General features: G+C 42.0%; 1 protein-coding gene across 6 annotated transcripts in view; it reads left to right on the top strand.

Annotated features, from left to right (window-relative positions):
* Positions 1 to 25,373, top strand: part of SULF2 (sulfatase 2) — a 255,156-nt gene that overhangs the window by 156,421 nt on the left and 73,362 nt on the right. For all 6 annotated transcript variants that reach the window (XM_030532956.1, XM_030532957.1, XM_030532958.1 and 3 more), the window contains 2 exons: positions 1,662 to 1,905; positions 12,911 to 13,150. In XM_030532956.1, coding sequence (XP_030388816.1) covers positions 1,731 to 1,905; positions 12,911 to 13,150 — 415 coding nt within the window. In that variant the 5' untranslated portion in view covers positions 1,662 to 1,730. The remainder of the gene's footprint in view (positions 1 to 1,661; positions 1,906 to 12,910; positions 13,151 to 25,373) is intronic.

Genomic DNA, 25,373 nt, shown 5'->3' on the forward strand with positions numbered 1-25,373 from the left:
GTATATGAATTGGGAAATAGCCCTTGCTAAATATTGTATCGTTGTACAGCTAGATATCTGCTAGTTTGAAAATAAGAATCTTGTGCTCCTTCCTCCTTCCCTCCTCATGAGTGTAGAAACTGTGTGTAATTTCTCAGAGCAGTGGTTTTGTCATGGCTTGAGAACAGTCTTAATCAAGGTTTATCCCAAGAAACAAATTCTGGTAGCGATGATCTGATGATATTGGTATGAAATAATCTACTAGGAGAGGGAAAATTTCTAACTTGCTTTATGGATAGAACATAAAGCTTCTTTCATTGTGCTGGGCTTTTTCTACTCAGTCACTTCTGGTCTTTACAAAAGGCAGATAGTTTCCCATGTGTCACTTTTAATTGATTTCCACTGCACTATGTGAACTCACTGGCACAAGTCCAGAGAAAGCCGGTACATAGGGAATTAATAAAAAATTGACTCATTGATCATTTGATGGGATGAAATAATTAGCTCTTGATATTCTCTTTATAGTTTCTTATGGGTACTTTGACTTCTATTAGCAAAATAAAATTCCTTAGGCCAAAAGATTATCAACCAGCATTGAAATTTAAGAAATGTCTCAATGTTCGTTCATCTAGGGCATGCCCCTGCTTGCTTAGAAATCAATAGGAGCTGTGCTGTTGTTTCCAGTGGGAGCAGGATGAGGGTCTTAGGGACTGATGCTGCAAACAGTTTACCTCTGGGCATAATCCTTACTGCCATGAGCAGTTCTAGGCAATAGGACAATTCTCAGTGTGTCTTGTGATAAGAGAGTGTAGGGCTACAATTCAGATTGTAAATACAGAACATGCTTATTTATTACTTTAACAGAAAATCAATAACAGCAACAAATTTCTGTAAATCCTCCATGTCCATTTTGAAATAACATGATTGCCACCCACAAAGCCAGGAAGTTCAGAGTTAGTGCTGAAACACTAGCCTAAAATCATCCCACCATGTCTAGGCCCATACAGCCAAATTCAGCCCTAGTATTAAGGGACATGCTTTCGAATTGAAATCGAGTTGCAGCAACTTATGCTAGATCTGAATTTGGCTTGTAATTTATGTCCGTTGTGACTTCACAAGACAAACACGTTGTTCACTCAACAGGTTTTACCACAATACTGGTAAAAATCTCTATTTAGATACATTGTTCCTTTAAAGGTGATTTTTTTTGACTCAGCAAATAAAATTATATTAGTCAAAAGTACCCAGAGGGCCTTAAATTTACATTATGGATAAGTACCCTGCACTATTGTAGCTCACAGATCCAGTACTCCTAGTATATTATTTTAATTTCTGATTAGTTGTACCTGGCTACATTTTTTTTTTAAATCATTTTGTTTAAAAAAAATGTTTCTTTCTCTGCTGGGTTCCTTTAACTTTTTGCCAACTTTCAGCACTCAACAAAATGTCTCAAAAAATTTAGATAAACTCTTGCAAGTTGTGAATGTTTCTACTTCTAACAGGATGAAAAACTGCAAGTACTTTGTTTCTCATTTAGGGGACTTAGGGTATTTTAGGTATATGTGGACATAGCCTTTTAAAAAGAACCTCCTTGTTCATATGAAAGATTTTGATAAATGGGAACATTTTTTATTTATTGTTTTTGCATAAATGCTTACCTGTTTTCCCTCTCCCCACGTTAGATCTGCAAGTAAAGAGGAAATAGAAGACATTAACCCACCTGTTTGGAGAGAACGCAAAATCAGCACAATATGGCACAGCCTAGCATTGTTCTTGGATTATTCATAATGACTGTTTTATCAATGCTGTATGGAAGTTCAGCTTTCCTATTAAATCAGCGTCTGAAGGGAAGATTTCAAAGGGACCGCAGAAACATCCGTCCAAACATCATTCTCATTCTTACTGATGATCAGGATGTAGAACTTGGTAAGAGCCAGAGTATTTTAGCTCACAGATATGGCATTGCTTTTGCTTGGGGCTAGATTCTGCTCTCAGACACTCTAGTGTAAATGAACATTTTGACCAGTGCAGCAGAGAACAGGATCTAATCCCTAACCTGCAAACAATTTTTTTTCTGTGTGAAATGTATAATAGAAGGAACAAGTGGTAAAATATTGTAAAAACTTTTATCTGTATATGTAAAATATTTTCTAGTAATATACTAACTCACTGACAGCAAACGTAACATCAATATAAGATTTGATACGTTCTGTCACGAGGGTTATATCCTGCTTTGGTAGGGAAACAAAACTCTGATTTTTAATGTTTATTTTCAATTTGCTTATTAATGTTATGTGCACAAGCTGGGAAGTTGCACATAAAGATGGTAGGTTAGATACATAACTGGCTTTTCATGTAATTACCCAATTTCCTTGTGAAACTGCAGTATTTGAAGCACATTGTTTTTTCATCTCTAAATTCCATATTTAATAGTATTCCAAGAAATTAAAACTCTTTTAGGGCTTTTTCCCACGAAGATAAGTATTTGATTACTGCCAAGATCATTTAGGATCAGAAGATTCTACCTGCTTATCCAGCTGTGATCATCTGTTCCACTAGTTGAAGTTGTAATTGTTGAGGAAAGAAGATTAAGCAAAGAAAGGTTTGTTTAATCTTAATGATTTGACATAATGATTAAGTTGAGAAGCTTGCTGAAAAATTAACCTATATCTTTGCAGAATGTTGCATATAGTGAGAAGCAATTACCAGAAAGCAGTTTTGTATGAGTAGTTTTTTAGGTACATTTATAAATGGATTTATGGAGCCCATGTCTGTTTAAAAGTTGAGGGGATAGAATCTGTTTTGTGTTTCTTTTGAGTGGTGTTAAAGCAAATTTCCAGTATAGTAGATGAGAAAACAAATTGTGGGGGGAAAGGTGGAGCATTGTAATAAAATGAAGGAATTTTGATTTATGCAGAGACAGCTGCTGTTCTAAACCAAAAGTGTATGATGACATCATGACAAAGCTTTTATAGATACTTTTCTTTTTATCAGTGTTTCTGCATGTCATAAGCTGTATCCCAGTTGTCACTTGGTTCAAAAGGTAACTAGAAAGTTTTCTGGTGTAACAGAATAAGAAATAAAACATTAGTTTAAGTGAGGCAGGTTCCAAAGGTTTGGTTTTGTTTGTTTTTTTGGAATGATGGTTATGTTTTTCACAATTAGACAAACCAGTTTCAATAATGCATATCCAAAAAAGCCAACTACATTATCTCATAGTCTCATGTGACCAAAATCCAGAGGGTGGTCCTAAAAAATTTATCACTTTCTGTTTTATGCCCGCCTGCCTGTCTCTGATGCAATTGTTAATGTCCTCTGGGCAGTATACTTCTTTTCTCAGGTAATCTGATGTCTCTTTCCAATTTCAAGCACACTGGGCATCTGTCCACACAAATTAGGGTCCGGCTGGAGAAAATGCATTTGATGAAGCTGAGATTTGATATTATCATATTCCAGTTAATGGCTTGATGAGACCAGATGTTTGTTTGAGATCATTTTTTATTCTTAAATTGGCCAAATTTGTCTATCCATACTGCTGTTTATGAGTATTGGAGTTAATGCATTCAGGAACATGGAAACAAGATGTCAGTTACAGTTTGGTCTACAGATTGCAAATGCAAGCTAACAAAAATTTGGAAATGTTTAGAGGTGCAGTTTAGAAAACTGAGCACAGCAAAGATTACCAGTATTTCTGAGGAAATTCAGAAGGAAGCTGTGCTTTTGGTGGGCAGAGTTGGCATGTAACTTCATTTTGTTTTTCTGCAGAGATTGTTTTGTGGCTATTTCTGATGTGAAAGGAGAGAGGATGCAATATCAGGTTCAAACAGCCTTCCCCTTATTTTAACCTAAGGTGTGTTTAACAATATAGCAGTAACAGGTGTGGTTTCCCAAAAGGAGATTCAGAGCATTCAGGAAAGGGGCTTAACTTCCCTTTTATTTGTTCTGCTGTTAATCATACTTTTTACTCAGGAAACCAAACCCTAACCGTGGATTGAAACAAGGGAGGGTCTGATGAAAAGACTGCACGATCCTTGCGTCAAAGGATTTGGAATGTGCTGTACTGGATATAAATGAGAGAAGATAACTGCTTTCTTGTGACCTCTCAGAAGACCGAGGAGGCATTTAGTCAACTATTGGAACAGGCATGCTTAGTGGCTTGTCTTCCTAATTATGAGAATTGTACTGAGTAGTGAACAAGTTGGTATATGGGTAAAAAGAGACGAAATATACTGGTGGTAGAAAAGGCTTAAATTACACCCAGAGATTCATTAATCTAATTGGAAAATTAGAATCCAAGCTGTCATAGTGCTGATGTCCGATGCATTATAAATCCCAGGATCTCCAGTTTAATTTGGACTGAGGTTTGAATATCATATTACTGCAGTTACAATAGGTCAGTGGTTCTCACCCTGTAGACCGCTTATGGCCCAATCAGCACACAGCTGCAGCTCCCATGATATCCTCAGGGCCATAAATGGGATGGGGTAGGAGGAGCACCTGCTGGGGTGCAGAGCCCATAGGAGGGGTGCAAAAATCAAGCCCCCCTGGCAGGATGAGGCCCAGTGACATCAGCCCCCTCCTCCCCCAGCAGGATTGGGCCTAGCAGCATCAGCAGGAGGCCAGGGTGATTAACACCTCCCACCCTGCAGGACCATGGATACAGTGACCTCCACTGGAGCAGACTTCCTGGCAGTAGGACTGCAGCGGCAGGCAGGCATGCAGGTTGCACAGCTCAGCTACCTGCAGTGGAGATTGGAAGCCAGCAGATGTGGGGAGAGGTGCAGGGGCTATGGGGAGGGGAGTGCAGCCGGTGCATGGGGTACAGACTCTAGTTGGGTGGCTGGGGACAGTGCTTGGATGGGGAGCTAGGTACTGGGGCACAGTCCCTGGATGGGGGTTGAATGCTTGGGGGGGCAGTCCTTGGAGGGGGCTGAGGACAGTTGCTGGGGTAGGCTGGGGAGCAGTCCCTTGGGAGGGGAGGAACTCGATGCTGGAGGAGCCAGTCCCGGGTGGGGAGGAGTGGGGTTCTGATCTGGACAGAGTACCCTGTCTCTGCAGGACAAACATCATGAGCAACACGTAATGCAGGCTGGAAGATGCTAAGCCTCCCCAAACCTCGTGCTGCTTGGGGCGAGGCACAGTGGCAGATTTTGGGGCTCTGGAAAAATCTCCCCCCACCCTGGGCTGAAGGAGTTCTCACTTCCCGGGGCACAGAGCTTTTCTGGTCTCGGAGCCACCGGGGGTGGGAAGGAGAAACCAGCAGGAGGCTCAGGGAGGGGGAACAGGGGTGGAACTGCAGGGGAAAGGGCAGAATGGGGAGGGGCCATGGGCAGAACAGGGGAGAAGTTCTGGGCTTACAGCTCCAGCCAGGACCAAGAGCTCCACCTTGGTCCTAGCTGAGGCTGAGAGCTCGAACCCAGCTGAGGCTGAGCTTTCGGCCTCCTCCCGCCCCTAGCTGAGGCCGTGGGGGTGGGGCCTCGGCCAGAAGAGGCAGGGCAAGAGGCTAGCCTCATGAAGAGGAAGCTTCACCTGCTGCCCATGGCAGGCTAACACAGTGTTGAGGTGGTCTGGATGCTGGGAGGGACAGTCCCTGGGGGGTTGGGTGATGGGAGGACATTCCCTGGCTGGAGGACAGTCTGGGGAGAGGCTTGGGGGCAGTCCCTAGGTGCAGGTGCTGTGTGCATGGGGGACAGTTCCTGACTGGCGGGCTGGGTGCATAGGGGGGACATTCCCTGGCTGCGGGGCACCCCGCACCAGGCAGGCCTCCCCACCTTTGTAGGCAGGCTCCACAGCCATGTTCTCCGGGTGCTCAGCCCAACTGTGCTGCCAGCAGCAACACGGAAGTGACGGGGGCGATATACCATGCCATGACACCCTTACAGCAAATTAATTGTAACAGTAATATTTTGATTTATTTTGCTAATTTAAAATGCTCTTAGTAGACATTTGCCAGTGTTGAAATGAAAGGTACTATATCAATATGAATCGTATTGCTGCCATATAACACATACTAAACCTTATGTTTTGTAGATGTACAGATTGTGTTTGTGTGTGTGTGTATACACACACACATAGTGTGGATATGGTCCATACATAACACACACAGAGCTGCATATGTGGCCCATAAATAGATTGAGAATTAGAGCCCTGCGTGGATACAAATTTATATTCACAGATATAAATTGGTTTTCGTAGAACTGCAGGGCTCCCCTGGGAACCGCAATGGTGAAGAGAGCAGAAACGGGCTGCCGCTCTCAGGAGCCAACATCCCATGCTGGCAACTCCTCCAGCACAGCTGTACTCCCACCCCCAGCCCTCCCCCCATCCCTTCCACGCAGCTGTCTGCATCTCCAGTCTGGGAGTGTGCGCGCCAAGGGTGACCAGATGTCCCAATTTTATAGGGACAGTCCCGATTTTGGGGGCTTTTCCTTATATAGGCTCCTATTACCCCCACCCTCATCCCGATTTTTAGAACACAAGAGCACAATCAGGACAGCTGCCGCTGAGCCTGATGCCCACCCTAGTGGGCAGGGCTGAGGGTGGTACAGTCGCTCTGGAGGAGCTGCTGGAGTGGCTCCTGGAAGCCGCGGCCCCATGTTCTTCTCCTAAACAATCGTGTTCTCTAATTGATCAGCAACCTAACAACGAAACAACGTTAACTGGGATGACTTTAAGTGAGGAGTTACTGTACTTCGTGTTAGTGAGATCTGAGTAACTTGTTGATGTATGTCCTATTGAATAAGTACAAATCTGGCACAAGTGGACAATGTGCTTGGCAGTTTTCCTACATAGAGAGAGGTGATCTGTTGGCAGCTTTTAAAAGAAAGAAGCACAAAGAGGGAAAATTGGGGGTAAATAGAAATAGAAAGCAAGCATAATGTTTATGAGAGCATTCATAAACATTCCAGAGGTTGAATAGACATGTCCACTTACAGGTATCTCCCAAATTTAGCTACAAAAACAGATAAAGTCACTTGGAGATTAATTCAAGCTCTTTAACAAGTGTAGCTGCCAAAAACTTATATTAATTGCATGATCTCTGACAATAAAATGCTAGTTAATGAAACATTCGATATTAGATCTTCAAACAGCTGCTAAAGTTATTTATTTATGTTGAGCATGTTTCTACTATTGGCTTATACTGAAGAATTCACAATAAATTCTGCTCCTGCAGACAATCATTTAAATTCACATACAAGATTTTTATATTTCCCTTTTCAATATTTATATCTTTTAAAGATGTTAATGTATTTTAACACCTAAAGGGAAATCTAATCTTTAACATTACATACCATTATTGGAGAGACTTGACTGGATCCCACTATCAGAGCACAGGAAAGTAGTTTCTCATGGACTAATATTTGAACGCTTGTATGACTAATACTTTGTATTGGTGCTGTGATCATATATTTTGCAAATGTGAACACAGAGATAAACTTTGCTATGGGTATGTAATAGTGAATGTACTCAGACAAATCTCCAGAAGAAGGTCCAGTCATAGTGTGAATATTTAATAAATACGAGCAAGCAGGGGATGTGTGGGAAACAGTATGCAGTGAGGCATATTTTTAAGGCATGGCAAAATGTGTGTTCAAAAACATGTGCAGTAGTATGCACAAAAAACCTGCGTTTGTGTGTTTGAATCTCTTATAACTACCTGTCTTTTTTCTATAGTCTTCAGGCTTGTGCACAAATGCCAGTTGTCATAGGAAATGTGAGGTTTTAAGAAGCACCTGTTACAGCTGCTCAGTTATTGTTTCAGTACAACAAAGCCCTCTTTCTTAATATGCCTTGCCGTGCAGCAGTATTTGAAGAACTTTTGATAAGTGTCCTACATGCACACTCCTGGGATCTAGTGCTTCTATCGGCCATACCATATATATTTCCTTTGCACTTTTCCTCATAATCTTTGGATGGATAATAGAGCCCTTCTGTGATATGAATTTCTCAGATTCATTATATCCCTGAAAGATATTGCAAGGCTCATCATAAGACTACCATCTACTCTGAATGTTAAATTGTGCTACTGAAGATCCCTACAGTTGTCATCTTAATATGTATGCTTCTAGGTACCTGGGACGTCTGGATCTCTGTTCTGATCATTTTATCTCGTCTGTCCTCCATTTACAGTGGAGAAGAAGATAAGGGGCTCTCTGACACATAATGCAGGGAAAGCTTCACTCTCAGATAGTAGGGGATAGTTATTAGTACACAAACAGAGTTGTAAAAAGGAGTGACTTCTCAGTGTCTGCCACAGAGCTTGCACAGTTTTGTAGTGTTTCCTCAATGTCAAGGCCTCACTCAGTCTGTAGAGAGTTTGTGAATTTTCCACATTATAATATTAGTATAAACAGTGACATCAGCAGTAGAATAAACTCTGAAGAGAGATCAAGCAAAACAAGTTGTTGCAGCTGATGTTACATGAAGTCCAAACAGAACTTCAGCCTAGTACTATATACTTTTTATGCTTCTCTTTGTCTACAGGACAGCTGAATGCATCAAACAGATGACTCTCAGCAAATCTTTCACCATAGATTTTCTTACAGTTCTCCAAAAAGCACACCATTACAGATAAGGCAACTTTATTATCTATGATTTTAGACTTGTAACAGACCTTTTTTCTGAATAAAAGGTTGATACTTCAAAGCATAACGTTTTTTAGCACATCAGAATCTAACTAATGGAATCCCGGAAGGTTTTCCCACTCGAGAGAAGATGGTTTACAGAGATTCCAATCACTGTAACACACAAGTGATGTTCTGCCATAGAAGAATATAATTTCTATTTTCCTTTAATATCACCAAGTTTGTGTTGGAGGCAGGATGAAGAAAATAAGTTTTGATTGGCTGGCTCAGTGGTGTTCTAAAATATTTAAAGCTGGCCTACTTAAGATTGCATGGAAGGGTATGCTTGATTTTTGCCTCCACTGATCTGTCACTCTGCATTATTTCTCAAGCTGGGGAAGCAGATTAGATCATATGTTTTTGTATTAAGGACTGTTGATATAGGGTCTGTCATTGCAGCAGTTTTATTAAAGAAGGTTACTGTCCCCAAGGGAAGACTTAACATGTAGGGTTATTTATGCACAGATGCCTCTGTCATTTAAAGAGGTTGTTAAAATTATATTTTAATAATAGAATGACAAAACATTCCTTCAGCCTGTTAAAATTGTATTTTAATAGTGGAATGACAAAACATTCCTTCAGCCTGCTTTATTTATTTTTGAATAAGCTCATAAGACAGAGCAGTGCTAACATTTGCAATTTTTGAGCTCACACACAGTAAAACTGGCTGTTATAATTGTAACTGAAGTTAGAGGCTTTGAAGAGGAATGCTTCTCTATTTTGTGATTATAAAAAAGGTCTTGTCTATTTTTGTTAAGATACTGCTATTTAGTATGTGTGGTATAACAGGTTCTCTCACAGGGGAGTCAGTTTTACAAATGGCCTTTCGTTCCTGTGATGAAGAATTACAAAGATGAGTTCTGATTAGCTGAAAAGGTTCCTGACAAAAACATTTTTTTTATCTTCAAACAAAATGATCTCAAGAAATCTAATGCCCTGGTAATTTTAAGATGAAAAGACTTGCAGTAGAAATTCTTCATGGAACCAGGGAGTCAAATTTCCTGCATGGATTGCAGCCATTCTCACCACCCTTTAGATTTTGAGTCATGGTTGTATCAATGTGCCCTGTATCAAATCAACTCACTGTTGCAATTTCATAATGAAATCCCTTCCTAAAGAGCTTAGGAGAAACCTAAACCCATTATTGACAGAAACAGTGTACAGTTTGTGCCAGATGGTTGCAGGAAATATTGATTAAAGCTGAACTATTAATCCAACTCAACCTTGGGTAAGTTAGCCCCATCTCCACTCCAACATGAAACCTTATGCTAATCCTGATATTGTCTGTAAGGTACTTTGCTCCCATTCATAACAGGATGGATTTGATGATATGTAAAGTTTTTTTTATTTATTTGGGATTTTTTTAAGTGCATGTCGTACTAGTGCCAATTAAACTTCCTTCTAGGTCAGGTATAGTCCAAGCAGCAGCAGTACGAGTTTTCCCCATCAATATGCTTTAATTCTAATCTAGAGGGACCACATTTATGAGTCAGAGGGAAACTCATTCTCCAGGTCTTTTCAATCCTTGATTTCTCTGCACAGAGAGACAATGAGTGCTAGTTGTGATGGTGGCTTTTTTGAAGTGGATGCCTTCCCACCAAGAACTGCGTTGAGTCCAGAAGAATATGTCACCCAGGAAACAGGGTAGCCATTGATAACAATGGCGCTTGGTCATTGTTGACCTTGGTTGTATTTGAACCACTGAAGGAAGGAATGAGAGCAGCAGAATAAGGACAATTGATTTCAAAAAAGCAGACTTTAACAAACTCAGAGAATTGGTAGGTAAGGTCCCATGAGAACAAGATCTAAGGGAAAAAAGAGTTCAGGAGAGTTGACAGTTTCTTAAAGAGACTATATAAAAGGCAAAAATGCAAACTGTCCCGACGTGAAGGAAAGATTTGAAGAAGAGGAGGAGTCCAATATTGCTCCATCAGGAGTTCTTTAATGACCTGAAAATCAAAAAGGATTCCTACCAAAAAGTGGAAACATGGATGAATTGCTAAGGAGGTCTACAAAAGAATAGCTCAAGAATATAGGGACAAAATCAGAAAGACTAAGGCATAAAATGAGTTAACCCTCAGAAGGAACATAAAAGGTAATAAGAAGAGGTTCTTTAAATACATTAGGAGCAAGAGAGAGACAAAGGGGAGTGTAGGTCCTCTACTTAGCAGAAAAGGAGAGCTAATAAGTGATGACATCAAGAATGCTGAGGTGTTTAATATCTGGTTTGCTTCAGTCTTCTTCACTAAAAAGGTAAATTGTGGCCAGATGCTTAACACAATTAATATTAACAACAAGGGGAAAGGAGTGCAAGCCAAAATAGGGTAAGAGCAGTTAAAGATCATTTAGCTAAGTTAGATGTATTCAAGGTGGCAGGACCTGCTGAAATTCATCCTAGGATATTTAAGGAACTAGCTGAAGCAATCTCAGAACCATTAGCAATTATCTTTGAGATCTCATGGAGGGCAGGTAAAGTCCTAGAGGACTGGAGAAGGGCAAACAGTATCAGTCTTTAAAAAGAGGAACAAAGAGGATCTGGGGAACTATAGACCAGTCACCCTAACTTTGATACCTGGAGAAATACTGGAACAAATTATTAAACAATCAGTTTGTAAGTACCTAGAGGATAATAGGGTTATAAGAAATCGCCAGCATGGATTTGTCAAGAACAAATCATGCCAAACCAACCTATTTTCTTTCTTTGACAGGATTACAGGCTTAGTGGATGGGGGGAAGCCGTAGATGTGATGTATCTTGATTTTAGTATGGCTTTTGATACAGTTCCACGTGATATTCTCATAAGCAAACTAGGGAAATGCAGACTAGATGAAATTACTATAAAATGGCTGCATAACTGGTTGAAGGAATTTACTCAAAAAGTAGTTATCAATGGTTCAGAGTCAGACTGGTAGGGCGTATTGAATAGTGCCCCGCAGAGATTGGCCCTGTGTCTGATACTGTTCAATAATTTCATTAATGACTTGGATTAGTGAAGTGGAGAGTATGCTGATAAAATTTGCAGATGACACCAAGCTGGGTGGGGGGTAGCAAGCACTTTGGATGAGATGATTGGAATTCAAAGTGACCTTGACAAATTGGAGAATTGGTCTGAAATCAACAATATGAAATTCAATTGTACATGCGAAGTAGTTCACTTGGGAAGGAAAAATTGAATGCATGGCTACAAATGGGGAAAACTGGCTAGGCGGTAGTGCTGCTGAAAAGGGTATAGATTACTGTGGATCACAAATTGAGTATGAGTCAACAATATGGTGCACTTGTGAAAAAGGTTATCATCATTCAGAGGTGCATTAACAGGAGTGTCATGTAAGACACAGGAGGTGGTTGTCCCATTTTACTGAACGTTGGTGAGATCTCACCTGGAGTTCTGTGTTCAGTTCTGGGCACCACGTTTTAGGAAAGATGTGAACAAATTGGAGAGAGTGCAGTAGAGAGAAATAAAAATGATCAAAAGTTTAGAAAAACTGACTTATGAGAAAAGGTTAAAAAAAACTGGGCATGATTTAGTCTCTACAAAAACTGATAGTCTTCAAAATATTAAAGGCTGCTATAAAGAAGACTGTTATCAGTTGTTCTCCATGTTCACTGAAGGTAGGATAAGAAGTAATTGGCTTTATCTTCAGCAGGGGAGATTTAGGTTAGGTATTAGGAAAACCTTTCTAACTATAAGGATAGTTAAACTCTGGAATAGGCTTCCAAGGGAGGTTGTGGATTCCCCATAATTAAGTACATAAGAACGCCCATACTGGGTCAGACCAAGTATCCTGTCATCCAACAGTGGCCAATTCCAGGTGCCCTAGAGGGACTGGACAGAACAGGTAATCATCAAGTGATCCATCCCATCGTCCATTCCCAGCTTCTAGCAAACAGAGGCTAGGGACACCATCCCTGTTCATCCTGGCTAATAGCCATTGACGGACCTATCCTCCATGAACTTATCTAGTTCTTTTTTGGAGATCTTTAAGAACAGATTGAACAAACACCTGCCAGGGATGGTCTAGGTCTATTTGGTCTTGCCTCAGTACAAGGGGGCTGGATTTGATGACCTCTCAAGTTCCCTTCCAGCCCTACATTTATAATCTATTAAGAATCTGTAATATTGTATTCAGAAATTTTACATTCCTTATTTGGCTTGTTCTGTCTAATAGTTGTCCTTGTCCACTTGCAATTTGTTTTCTCCTCCTCTGCCTGACACTGGTAGACTTAGCATGTCAGCTTGTGGCTTGTTCTTTTAACTGAAAACAAGAAAAACCTTTTGTAAGCTGCTGATGATTTTCTTCTTTTAGGTTCTATGCAAGTGATGAATAAGACGAGGCGGATCATGGAACAGGGAGGTGCTCACTTCATCAATGCCTTTGTGACAACCCCAATGTGCTGCCCATCCCGCTCCTCTATTCTCACGGGAAAATACGTTCACAACCACAACACCTACACTAACAATGAGAACTGCTCCTCTCCATCGTGGCAAGCTCAGCATGAAATACGCACATTTGCAATATACCTGAATAACACAGGATACAGGACAGGTAAGACCCATGCACCAAACCATCTCTCCAGCTGCTGACTTGTGAACACAAAAAAAAAAAAACAGGCACAGACCTCACATCAAATAGAAAATCCAGTGTCCTATCTCCTAGTTTATTCTCGTAAAGTGCCACAGGAGCAGCATATCTTGTTGGCACGGAACTGAACCCAGGGCATGACATACCACATACAGCACTTACATACTGTGCTGGTAAATTATACTTTGATGCTCCTAAGATGGATAAGACAGAACCTTCAGTGAAGAGGAAAGAAACTGGGAGAGCGCCAGGGCCTACCTGGAGAGAAGAAGGAGTTCCTCTTAAAACAGATAAATTAGTTTAGTAAGACTAGGGAAAGAAGAAAAGAAACATCACCCTGGTCAGTGTGTGTGTGTGGGTGGGGTGGGGTGGGGTGGGGTGATTGGTTACTATGGAGATGATTTCCCAAATAGAGGATTAAGAGAAAAAATTGAGCTGAGGAATAGGTAGCAGATGAACTCTTGAGAAACAAAAGATCCTGTTTGCATGCAAATGCCTCTGAGTAATAGAGTCTAGGAAGAGGAATTCAGAACATATGAGATGCTGCCTCAAGCCCATTTCTTTCTGGTGTCCACAAACCCTGCAGTGCAAGACCTTGCCCATTACTTTGAGTTTACTAGCACTGAGCTGCTCATTAGCACCTTGTAGGTCAGGAAGCATTTCATACAAAACCCTAGGCCTGCATACATTAACAAAGCTCTTTGGGGCAAGGACTGTCATTTGCCGTATGTTTGTACAGTACCTAGCACAGGAGATTCTTGATCTGGTTGATGCTGCTAGGCACTTCTGCAATATTAATGTTAAATAGTAGCCATAATATTTTCTTCGGTGCTCAGACAGCAAGGAGTGATCTTCAAACAAACTGGGTATTTCCTTGCTTTGTTTTGCTCAGATAAAGGCTTGAATTAGTCTTGAAATCGAGGAAATGTGGCTGCCTAATTACTTGATAGAATTTCCTTTCATTTATCACTCCTGGTATTAACATCTATGGCCCTACAAAATGCACATGATGCTGAGGTCATGTTTTCCTCTTTATAATGCATTTGTCCTTTGTTGCTATTTGATCGTTGTAATTGTTGTTGTAATATTCAATGTCCAAATTATACACACTTGCTGTTCTTATTGACTTCAGTAAGAGTCACAGATGTTCATCTCTCAGGATTTGGACTCAGAGTTAAATAGGAAGTTCAAATAAAAATAGTCAGTTTTAATATATAATAAACCTAGACAAAATTTTCAACCTGTCCCAGTTTCAAGCTGTCCCCTGGTACAAGACAAATGTATTGTCACATCTGTTGATGTGCAAAACATACCACTTTTGTGAATGTAAATAGAAGAACTGTGTGACTGCCTTTCTGGTATGAATGAAATCCCCATTCATACAGACGAATGCAGGGTTTTGTTCATAGAAGCAAATTTGACAGTGGACACTAACGAAGGCTGGCTGAAACTCTAGACCATGCTGTTCATTTATGATTCCTGGCTTCAATTTACTGATAAGGAGGGTGTATCTGCTATGTGTGGCAGTGCATTTTACCTGCTTCTTCCAGAGATCTTATCAGATTTACCTTCTTCACTAACTCCATCTCAAGGATTCACATTTTAGAAGATTTGCTATCACACTCATTATCTCACATTTCAAACAAAAGCTGGTTAGGAGGGTATTTTCAGCTGTGACAAGTAACATTTCACTGCTGAAATGTGAGGTCCTCTTTGAAAATGGCTGCAGCTCTGAACAAAGCCTCTGATTCAGGAAGGGCTCCCTATTAAAGAAACTATGTAAGCATATGCATAAATCTCATTGAAGTCAAGACAGTGACACTGATTTGCTCTGAGACTATATGATGGTTTCGTTTCATGTTAGTCTTTTCATTTGAGGGGGGACCATGAGGTCTCCTACATTCACTTTCAAATGGAGAGATTTGAAACTTTAAGGGGGAGGTTTTATTTTAAATCTTTCTTTATTTTGTTCCTTTTAGCTCCCAGTCCAGTTACTTTCTCTCTCTTCTTTGTCATTTCTTCCCTCCTTTCTCTTGGTAACCCTCTTCTCTCCTTTACCTTCCTTTGTTTCCCTGCCTCTCCCCTTTTCCACCTCCCTAGTTTCTGTATTTGTTTGACTTTGGCCCTTCTCATTGTGGTTTCAGAGTCCGTCCCTGCATTATGTCCCTGTTGTAGACTAGGATTCTCACCATTCTGTGGGATCTTCCTACCTGTTCTCTTACCTGCACTGTGGTATTTTGTAGTGGCAATGGAAGCAGTGGTTTGGAATTGTTCAGACTCATGCAGTTCCAGCCAGATTTGTGCAGCTGCTGCTGACACCCCTGGAACAGTGCCACTTAAGTGCAGGCAGGCGAACCAACATGACGCAGGATTCTCCCACACTTGATGGAGTGGAAAAAGTGTAGGAGGGCAAGGGAACAGCATGATAATCCCACAATCACTTCCTGAAGTTTAGTCTCTGTTTGTAGTTTTTAAACTCTCTACCAGTCTATCATATTTATAGAGCACCAATCAACATTGCTTGAGCACCATAAACAAGACAGTGAAATCCAGGCAGTATTGAAGTCCATGTGGGTTTTGTAACTGAATTCAGCAGAGGCAGGTTTCACCCAGAGTGCATAAGATTCAGGACTGAGCTGTGGTTTCACCCTTCTGTGGATCAGTTAAAATAAGCACTGGGACGGTACAGAGCTTGGCTTTTCCTTTCCTTCTGCCATCAAGCCTGTAGCAACTGAGAGTATATATGTGTTTCATCATGAGCATTAATTTGGCTTGCAGTCTGGAAAATGCTGGTGTCGTGAGGGGTAACTATAAAGGCTGCCTTGTTCTGTTGGTGCATCTCACCCATGCAGCCAGTGAGTTCCTGCTCTCTGTACATCAAACAGTCCAACTCAAGAGCTTCTCATATCATTGCCTTATTACACATTGTGGGAAACTATACAGGAAGGACAATTTCGGTAAACACATTAAGTCAGTTGAAGATTCATTTGTGGAAAAGCATGATGAAAGCTCTGATGCCTGAATCATCATGATGTGAAATAGTGGGCACTGAGGCTCAGACTCTGAGGAGGAGACGTCTAGAATGGAGGGAAAACAAAGAGATCTTGTGATAAACATTTCTGAGTGTCTGAGAATTGACTGCCAAAGATTCCGTGTATAAACATTTACAGAAGGAAGGTTCTGTTTTCCATGGATACACACAGCTTTTGTAAGGAAGCAGCACTTAAAATGCAGGATACACTGTTGTGAAGGTATTTTTTTCCTAGTAACAGATACCAAGATATTTGATTGTAACACTAACTTACACTTTTTCCATAGACATTAATGAGAAAAGTTTCTTTTTTTTTTCTTTTTTTGGTTGTCTTACGGAGTAGGTCTTAAAATTGGTGACGCATTCCAGAATATTATAGGTTTTTTCAATCTCCGCTACAGTCAGGAAATGAAAAGGCTTTTGTGCACCTAATTAAATTCAGCTCTGGTGAAAGTGAATATTGGCTTCAATGAGGCTTCAGAGGAAGTTATGTTCACTTACATCAGCACTTAACTCAGACCAAATTGCAGCAGGTGCAACACAGATATGTATATATGGGCCGGATTAGGTCATCCTCACTCATGTTGAATAGTAACCTACTGCAGGTATAACCCAGTGTTTTAAGCAGGGCTATTCACACAATAAAAGGCATTTTGAGTTAGGATGGCAGAATCTGGCCTCATGACATTAGGCTCATACTTGAATTATACAAAAAAATTAATAAATACCAGTTTACACCATTCATTTTTTATGAACTGAGAGAAATATCATTATAGGAGGCCTAGCTCTGCTATTATTTGAGGTTTCCTGGGAATAAAAGTAATAATCATACTTAGCACTTTCGCAGGCCTTTACAATAATTAACTAATTAATTCATTAAAATTCAGTCAGTGTTCCATTTCCTCCCGTTAGTATTAGACTAAACACATATAGTAGCTGACTGCATTCAAATAATTATTTTTCTGCATCAGTGTCTGAGGCTTTGACATTTCAGAATAACTTTAATATAAATTCTAAGAAATAGGAGAAATGCTATTGGTAAATGTTTATTAAAGGAGGAATTAACCCAGAAAAGATGTGATTGGATTATAATGTTCAAATACATGGCAAGGGCAAAATTCTCAGATTCTCAGCTTTTCCCTGCAGCATCCTGCTGTCCACTGTTGTTTAGTTATTACTTCTTTTATAGTAATACTTGGAGACCCCAACTGAGATTGTACAGTGCCTGGCACAATGGGGTCACAAATGCATAGTAGGAGCTAGCCTGTGCCCTGGGAGCTAATAGACAAGACAGACAAAGTTGGGAGGAAAAACAGATATCAAGTGGTGATGTGACTCGCCCATGGTCACAAAGAAGGTCACTGGCAAAGCTGAGAACAGAAGCAAGGTTTTCTAGCTTGCAGTCTGGTGCCCTAGCCACTAGACCAGGGATGGGCAAACTACAGCCCATAGGTCGGATCTGGCCCATCAGGGCTTTGGATCAGGCCCGTGGGATTGCCCACCGTGGCGCTGTGGGCCATGCACCGTTCTGCAGAAGCGGCCGGCACCACTTCTCTGCGGTTCCCGGGCGGAGGGGCAGAGGGCTCCGTATGTTGCCCATGCCTCCAGGCACGGCCGCCTGCAGCTCGCATTGGCCAGGAACGGGAAACCATGGCCAATGGGAGCTTCGGGGGAGGTACCTGGAGGCACAGCAAGGGCATCACATGCAGAGCCCTCCGCCCCCCCCCCATCCCCTAGGGGCCGCACTGCTTCCTGGAGCAGCGCAGGACCGAGGGCAGGGCAGGCATGCAGGGAGCCTGTGCTGACCCCGGTGCACACTGCTGCCACCCCAGAGCCGCTTTAGATAAGCGGTGCCGGGCTGGAGCCCGAAGTCCTGCTGCACCCCACTCTCCAGGTTTCTGCCTGCACCTTGCACCCCTCCTGCACCCCAACCCCTTGCCCTGGGCTCCCTCATACACCCCACACCCCTTCTCTGCCCAAATCCCTTGCCCTGAGCCCCTGTCTGCACACCACATCTCCTCCCACACTCCCTCACGCACCCCAACCCCCTGCCCTGGCCTTGCATACAATTTCCCCACCCAGATGTGGCCCTTGGCCCAAAAAGTTTGCCCACCCCTGCAGTAGACCGTGCTTCCTCCCACTGGGAGTTCTGTTTATGTCGGGATAGAATGTATCCCAACTCAGATAACCCCTTGAACACAGGAAAGCAGATTTTTGTACTGGATGAGGAACTTGGAGTAAGATTTTCAATAGTGTCTTAGTCACTTAGGTGCCTAAATTCCATTCTCAGAAGTGACTTAGGCACTTATGTTCCTAAGTCCATTGACTTTCCATGACTTTCAATGCCTATTGGCCTAAATCACATTACTCTCTGTTTTGAAACATCCTAGCAGGGACTGTCAGACCAATAAATACCCTATCTGTAAACAGTTTTGGAGACCTCTATGCTTGAAAATAACCTGAATGAAGGATTTTTGCATATAAAATTTACTATGGTAGCAGTTATTGCAGGGAGCAACTGGGTGCCATGTTAAAAGAAACAGAAGTAAAGGGTAGGTCTATAGCCCATAATCCACTTCCTCTAACACATTATCTTCTCTGGCAGGCAGGGCCTGTAGCAATGCAGTATAAGGAGATGGAATGCGCTCCAGAAATTAGAACAAAATCTTCAGGGAACAGGCTCTTGGATTTCTGGTCTTTTGTGTTTTGGAGTCAGGAGAGTGGCTCCAACTCTCATCTCATGTCGCTGACTGGTGCTGAATCTGGCCTCTGCATGCATGTACCTCCTCCACAGTGTATATCGACAGGGCTCTGAGCATTTGTAACTTACTATGTAGATGTACTGTGAGCTCTTATAGAATTAAGAGGGAACATGCTATCTGGAACTCTGTTTCCCTGGTTCCTCCCCCTGACTGAACAGCCGAACCAGAGCTGGGCTTCATGCAGAGGCTGCAGAAATGAGAGGCGTCTGTACACTAGAGAGGATTCCACTGCATAGCTACTGTGATAAACTCAGGACAGACAGCTACAAGGGAGGGGTTGGAATCAGTCCCAGAGGGTTAAAAAGGCCCTCCTCCTTATCAACTGAGAGGCAACTACAGGTCAATCAGGTTCACCTGAGAAAGGGTTACCAAGGTAGCAATTAGAATCAGCTGAGGGGGAGCTACCTGAGGTTAATTACTATCAGCTGATTCCACCTTAGGGCTGCCTGAGACCTTTTTAAACCCTTCCCTAGGAGGAAGGAGAGGGGAGAGCAGAGAGAGAAGGAGCCCTGCTGCCGGAGTATAGGAGCAGCAAGACAGCGAGCCTCACCAGGAGAGACAGTACTCTCTCCCACAAGAGAGTAACAATACTCTAAATAGGACTGGTGGAGATACGGGGAGCAGACTTCCCCTGTGTCCCAAGGGTGACTGCATTACCCAAGCATGTCTCACTAGGGCTAAAAAGCAGCAGAGGCTGGGGAACTGAGAAGATGCCTTACCACACTACCTATCCCCTCAGGCTACCTACTTATTCTACAGGATTCCCTAAGCATTCTGTAGACAAGAGGAGCATATGCCCGTCTATAAATATCTTCCTAACTTAGATCACAGTGTAGTCCAGGGTCCAACAATGCTTGTCTCTGTACCTGACATGAATACATCCATGGCTGTAGAAGTAAACCAAAGAAAGTATCTGTGGTTTCCTTTTGTCCAGCCACATATCACTGGAACCCCTCCCTTTCCCTTTTGCCTGACTGTATCTGTTTTCAGCATTAGATATTTTAGATTGTCAGACACACCTCATCTTTTTTCCAGTAATTTACTCTTACGATAGGATGCCAATTCTAGCATTTAAAGTATAATGGTTTTGTCATACTGATTTATCATTTCTGCCAAATAGCAATTTTTAGTGTGGTATTTCTTAAAAATAGGATTCTTATCTCATAGTCTTCAAACAGCAAAAATCTAAATAGAATATTTGCCCATTATCAAAATGCTTTCAAAATCCATGTTACAACATTTAGAACCACAATATTTACAGATTGAAAAGACCTATCAGACGGTTGGGTCTGTCTATTTTAAAGGGTAGCATATAGTTTCCTAACACAACATGCATCAGATATTAGGCAGGATCTTAGCCAAAAGTCTGAGAAGAGATTTTCCCCATGTTGTTTAGGATCTCCGTCTATCTAGGCATGTATTCCACCATCCTCATTATAACTGAGTACTTCCTTTCTGATGGTATTCTCCAGAACTCTATCTTTTGCAGAACTCTCATTCAGCTTTTCAAAATCATGTTGAGGCACAACTTCTCTAAGACACCCTTATTTTTTATGACCGCAGAGGCTAATCCACAGAGCGGTAAGGTTACAATCAAACTCCAGGCAACAACTCTAATGCAGCTTCTTAAGTTTGCTTTCCTAAGTGCTCAGGCGTATTGTATGTTGCCCATACTGTTTACAGACTCATCCAGCGCAGCAGCAACAATGCATGGTTTGGTAGGTAGTGGGAAAGCTTGGCTTGTTGTATCCAGCTCAAAGACAAAGCAATAGATTTTGTGAAATCTCTTAGTGGAACAGTCTAGCAGAACAGAACATGGTAACTGCCCTGGCAAGCAACTTCCTGCATCCATAAGCCTTTACGGAAAGGACATTCTAGAGGCAGAAGGGCAAGCTGTGTTGAATTGTAACTCCTTACTTATGTATAAGGGGAAGGATGGTTTGGTGGATAGGGTGCTAGTCTGGGGCAGAGGAGACCCAAGTTCAGTTCCCAGCTTCCTGTGGGATCTTGGGCAAGTCACTTAGTCTTTCTGTTTTACAGATGGGGAGCTGAGGCATAGAGATAATAGCACCATCTTAGCTTGCAGGGGTGCCGTGAGGCGAAATACGTTCAAGATTCTGAGGTGCTCAGATGTTATGGGAAGCGGGGAGATTAGTACCCAAGATATAGTTGGATGCATCATAAGGGCCATATAGGTTGGCTGTTATGAAAGTCCTGGGGCTGTTATATCTTACAAAGGTCATTGAAGAAAAGATGGGAAAAGTGAATTAGGTGAACATATGGAAAATAATCTATCTGTAGAATTTTACAGTTCTTCTGTCTGGATGGAAATTTAGTAGAAAGGAATTTGGTTGTCAGGGTGGGAATTTTCTCTTAATTGGGTCCAATAAGGCTATATTGTGTCCTTTGCATATTTATTTATCAGCTAGTGTTTTTCTAGTGCTTCTTCCAAGTTTACTGCTAAATGGAAGAAAACAGATTATGTTTGAAGGGGACAGACATTTCTTTTTACACAACATAATCTAATACCTTCCCAGAGTTTGGCAAGCGGGGGCTTTCTCAAATTCTGTGGACAAACTGACCTTGAATGAAATTCTCTTAAGGGTATGTCTGCACTTAAAACAGCAGAACAGCTGCAACTGTGCCACTGTAGCACTTCAGTGTAGACACTCACTGCAGGGAGGGTCTTTCCTATTGCTATGCCAGTCCACCTCCACAAGAGGTAGTAACTAGTTTGACAGAAGAATTCTTGATCTAGCACTGTCTACACTCGGGATTAGGTCAGGATAGCGACGTGTCTCACAGATGTGGATTTTTTCACACCCCTGAGAGATGTAGCTATGCCAATGTAAGTTTTCAGTGTAGACCAGTCCTAGGTTTGGAGTTGACCAAAATAAATTGGTGCAGACTCTGTCACCAATAAAAGTTCAACATAAACAAGATAAACCTTGGATTATCTTGCTCCTTATTACAAAAGTCTATCCATCCAGTACTGGGCAGGTTTATGATATTTTTTACATGAACGAGGAAATGTTACATTTGTGGACTAGAGGATAAATCCTAAGAATGTGATTCTTTTTGGGCTTGGTAGTAATGCCATGTGGTTAGTTTGTAATGTACTATACTTCTAGGAGTTTGGGGGGGTTTGTTGCTTTTTGGGGGGGCAGGGGGAGCATTCTGGGAAAGTAGCAAACTAGAATAGTCACAGCAGGCCGTCGAGATCTGTAAAGGTTTGAGTGGCAGGGCATTGAGAATATGGCTGATAGGGCTTTTCTCCATTCAGCGCTTGCTGGCTTATTTCAGGAAAAGGGGTCTGGGCCTTACAACAGTAGATTTGCTCCATTTACTTGAATAGTCCTATTGGTTTTAATGGGAGCACGCTCTGGCCCATTGTTTCCATTGGGATTACTTACCTGAGAAAGCAGCAAAGAATCCTGTGGCACCTTATAGACTAACAGACATTTTGGAGCATGAGCTTTCGTGGGTGAATACCCACTTCCTCAGGTGCATGTAGTGGAAATTTCCAGGGGCAGTTATATATATGCAAGCAAGCTAGAGATAATGAGGTTAGCTCAATCAGGGAGGATGAGGCCCTGTTCTAGCAGTTGAAGTGTGAAAACCAAGGGAGGAGAAACTGTTTCTGTAGCTGGCAAGCCATTCACGGTCTTTGTTTAATCCTGAGCTGATGGTGTCAAATTTGCAGATGAACTGAAGCTCAGCAGTTTCTCTTTGGAGTCTGGTCCTGAAGTTTTTTTGCTGCAGGATGGCCACCTTAAGGTCTGCTATAGTGTGGCCAGGGAAGTTGAAGTGTTCTCCTACAGGTTTTTGTATATTGCCATTTCTGATATCTGATTTGTGTCCATTTATCCTTTTCCGTAGAGACTGTCCAGTTTGGCCGTTGTACATAGCAGAGGGGCATTGCTGGCATATGATGGCGTATATTACGTTGGTGGACGTGCAGGTGAATGAACCGGTGATGGTGTGGCTGATTTGGTTAGGTCCTGTGATGGTGTCGCTGGTGTAGATATGTGGGCAGAGTTGGCATCGAGGTTTGTTGCATGGATTGGTTCCTGAGCTAGAGTTACTATGGTGCGGTGTGCAGTTACTGGTGAGAATATGTTTCAGGTTAGCAGGTTGTCTGTGGGCGAGGACTGGCCTGCTACCCGAGGACTGTGAAAGTGTCCAGGATGGGTTGTAGATCTCTGATGATGTGTTGGAGGGGTTTTAGCTGGGGACATGTACTCCTCTTGCAGTAGGAGGCTTCTGGGTACACGTCTGGCTCTGTTGATCTGTTTCCTTATTTCCTCGTGCGAGTATTGTAGTTTTGAGAATGCTTGGTGGAGATTTTGTAGGTGTTGGTCTCTGAGGAGTTAGAGCAGATGCGGTTGTACCTCAGTGCTTGGCTGTAGACAATGGATCATGTGATGTGCCCGGGATGGAAGCTGGAGGCATGAAGGTAGGCATAGCGGTCAGTAGGTTTTCGGTATAGGGTGGTGTTAATGTGACCTTCACTTATTTGCACCGTGGTGTCTAGGAAGTGGACCTCCTGTGTAGATTGGTCCAGGCTGAGGTTGATGGTGGGGTGGAAGCTGTTGAAATCGTGGTGGAATTTTTCCAGAGTCTCCTTCCCATGGGTCCAGATGATGAAGATATCATCAATGTAGCGTAGGTAGAGAAGGGGCGTGAGTGGACGAGAGCTGAGGAAGCATTGTTCCAGGTCGGCCATAAACATATTGGCATATTGCGGGTGCCTGAGAAAGACAAGCAGGAGTTGACTTATTATCTACATTCTGCTGTTTTAATTCCTTGTTGACCACTTCCAAATATTTTGGTTAAATTTTTCTGTTTTAACTGACTCCACTCTCCCCCCCCCTCCCCACGCATCAGCCAGCCTGAGCCAGTAAATAAACATTGGGACTGAGCCTTGGCTGCAGCTGAGGAACGTGCATTACAGACTCAGGAGAGTGCACAAAGATATTGTAAAACATACCTTTGTGTTCCCCAAGGTGTGTACCAGACCCATCCCCTGGCATAAATTAGAGCAGTCTAGAGGCTGCTGTAATTGCACTGGCTGCTGATGGCCCACCAGGGCTTTTAGGGCAACCAGGAATCAGCGGATCATCAGGATATTCTTTTTCACTCCAGCCCCAAATTCTAAATCAACTTCTGGGAGATGGGGGTGGGTATGAACCCAGCCCCCTACTCCAGCTCTGTGCCATTAGAGGTTTCCCTACAGTGATGGGCGGGCTACACAATCTTTAGGGCAGCTTTCTGCCGACAGCATTCTGTAATGCAGAGGAAAATCTGGGCTATCATGTGCAACAGACTTTTTAAAGAATGCACCTAATACTTCTTTCTTTAATCCTAGCTAGCTGACTATTACGTTCCTCGAAGATTTCATCATTTTCAAGGACTGTGTGGTAGATGCACTAAATCTCTGATTTCCAGCAAACATTTCGTGGTTTTAAAAAAAAATCTCTATGAGCCAAATTGTGCCTTTGCTTATAACCAAGAATCAATGGAGTTGGTTAGGGTTTGAAGACAAAATGTGGCCTTAAGTTCTCCTTTTCATCTTTCAGAAAGGATTTTGTGTATAAGAATCTATTGTATTTTTTCTATGGCTCGTAATATTTATAACCGTTACTGAGCTAATAATACTAATAGCAGCTTTTTAATTTTTTGCAGCAGAGCTACAATTCCTATTATTGCTAAATGCTAAGGGCCAGATTTTCAACTGGTCAGTTCAATACAATTGGGGATAGATTTTCAGAAGAGCTCAGTTCCCATTTAGGCACCTAATCAGAGGCCAGATTTTCAGTAGAGATCAGCACCCAATGTGCTGAGGTCTTTTGAAAATCTGGCCTTTTATTTTTGTGCCTGACAGAGCTGAATTCTTCTGAAAAACTGTCCCTGGGGGACAGATTTTATACTGACTACCGTTGGAGTAAATGGCCACATTCTTAACTCAGATCTATCAGTGTTACACCACTTTAAATCCATTGAGTTTGTTGGAGTTGATCCTAGAGTACGCTACCAGTGTGTGTGTGCAGAATTTGGCCCGATGTAAGTACTGAACTTGACCTTGAGAGTTTATGCTTGTTACTAGTACATATAAATACCCTGCCTTGCTGAAAACTCTCTGTTACACATGATTTTATCTGAAAGCCTTTTACAGAGCAAGAAAGTGTTACAAAATAATTTTGGCTAGATACGTAATAGGAATCAGAGCAGAAATGCTGCTTTTCCATTCAGAACTGAATAGCTGCAAATTTTAGCTCAAACACTTGACCTGGAAAAATCAAACAGAAATGGAGCAACTCAGAGGAATAAACAAACCCATATGGAAAACTTTCAGATTGGCAGCTAAAAACCTTAACAAATGATTGGAAAGATG

The sequence above is a fragment of the Gopherus evgoodei genome, chromosome 14 (assembly GCF_007399415.2).
Source record: "Gopherus evgoodei ecotype Sinaloan lineage chromosome 14, rGopEvg1_v1.p, whole genome shotgun sequence".
NCBI lineage: Eukaryota > Metazoa > Chordata > Testudines > Testudinidae > Gopherus > Gopherus evgoodei.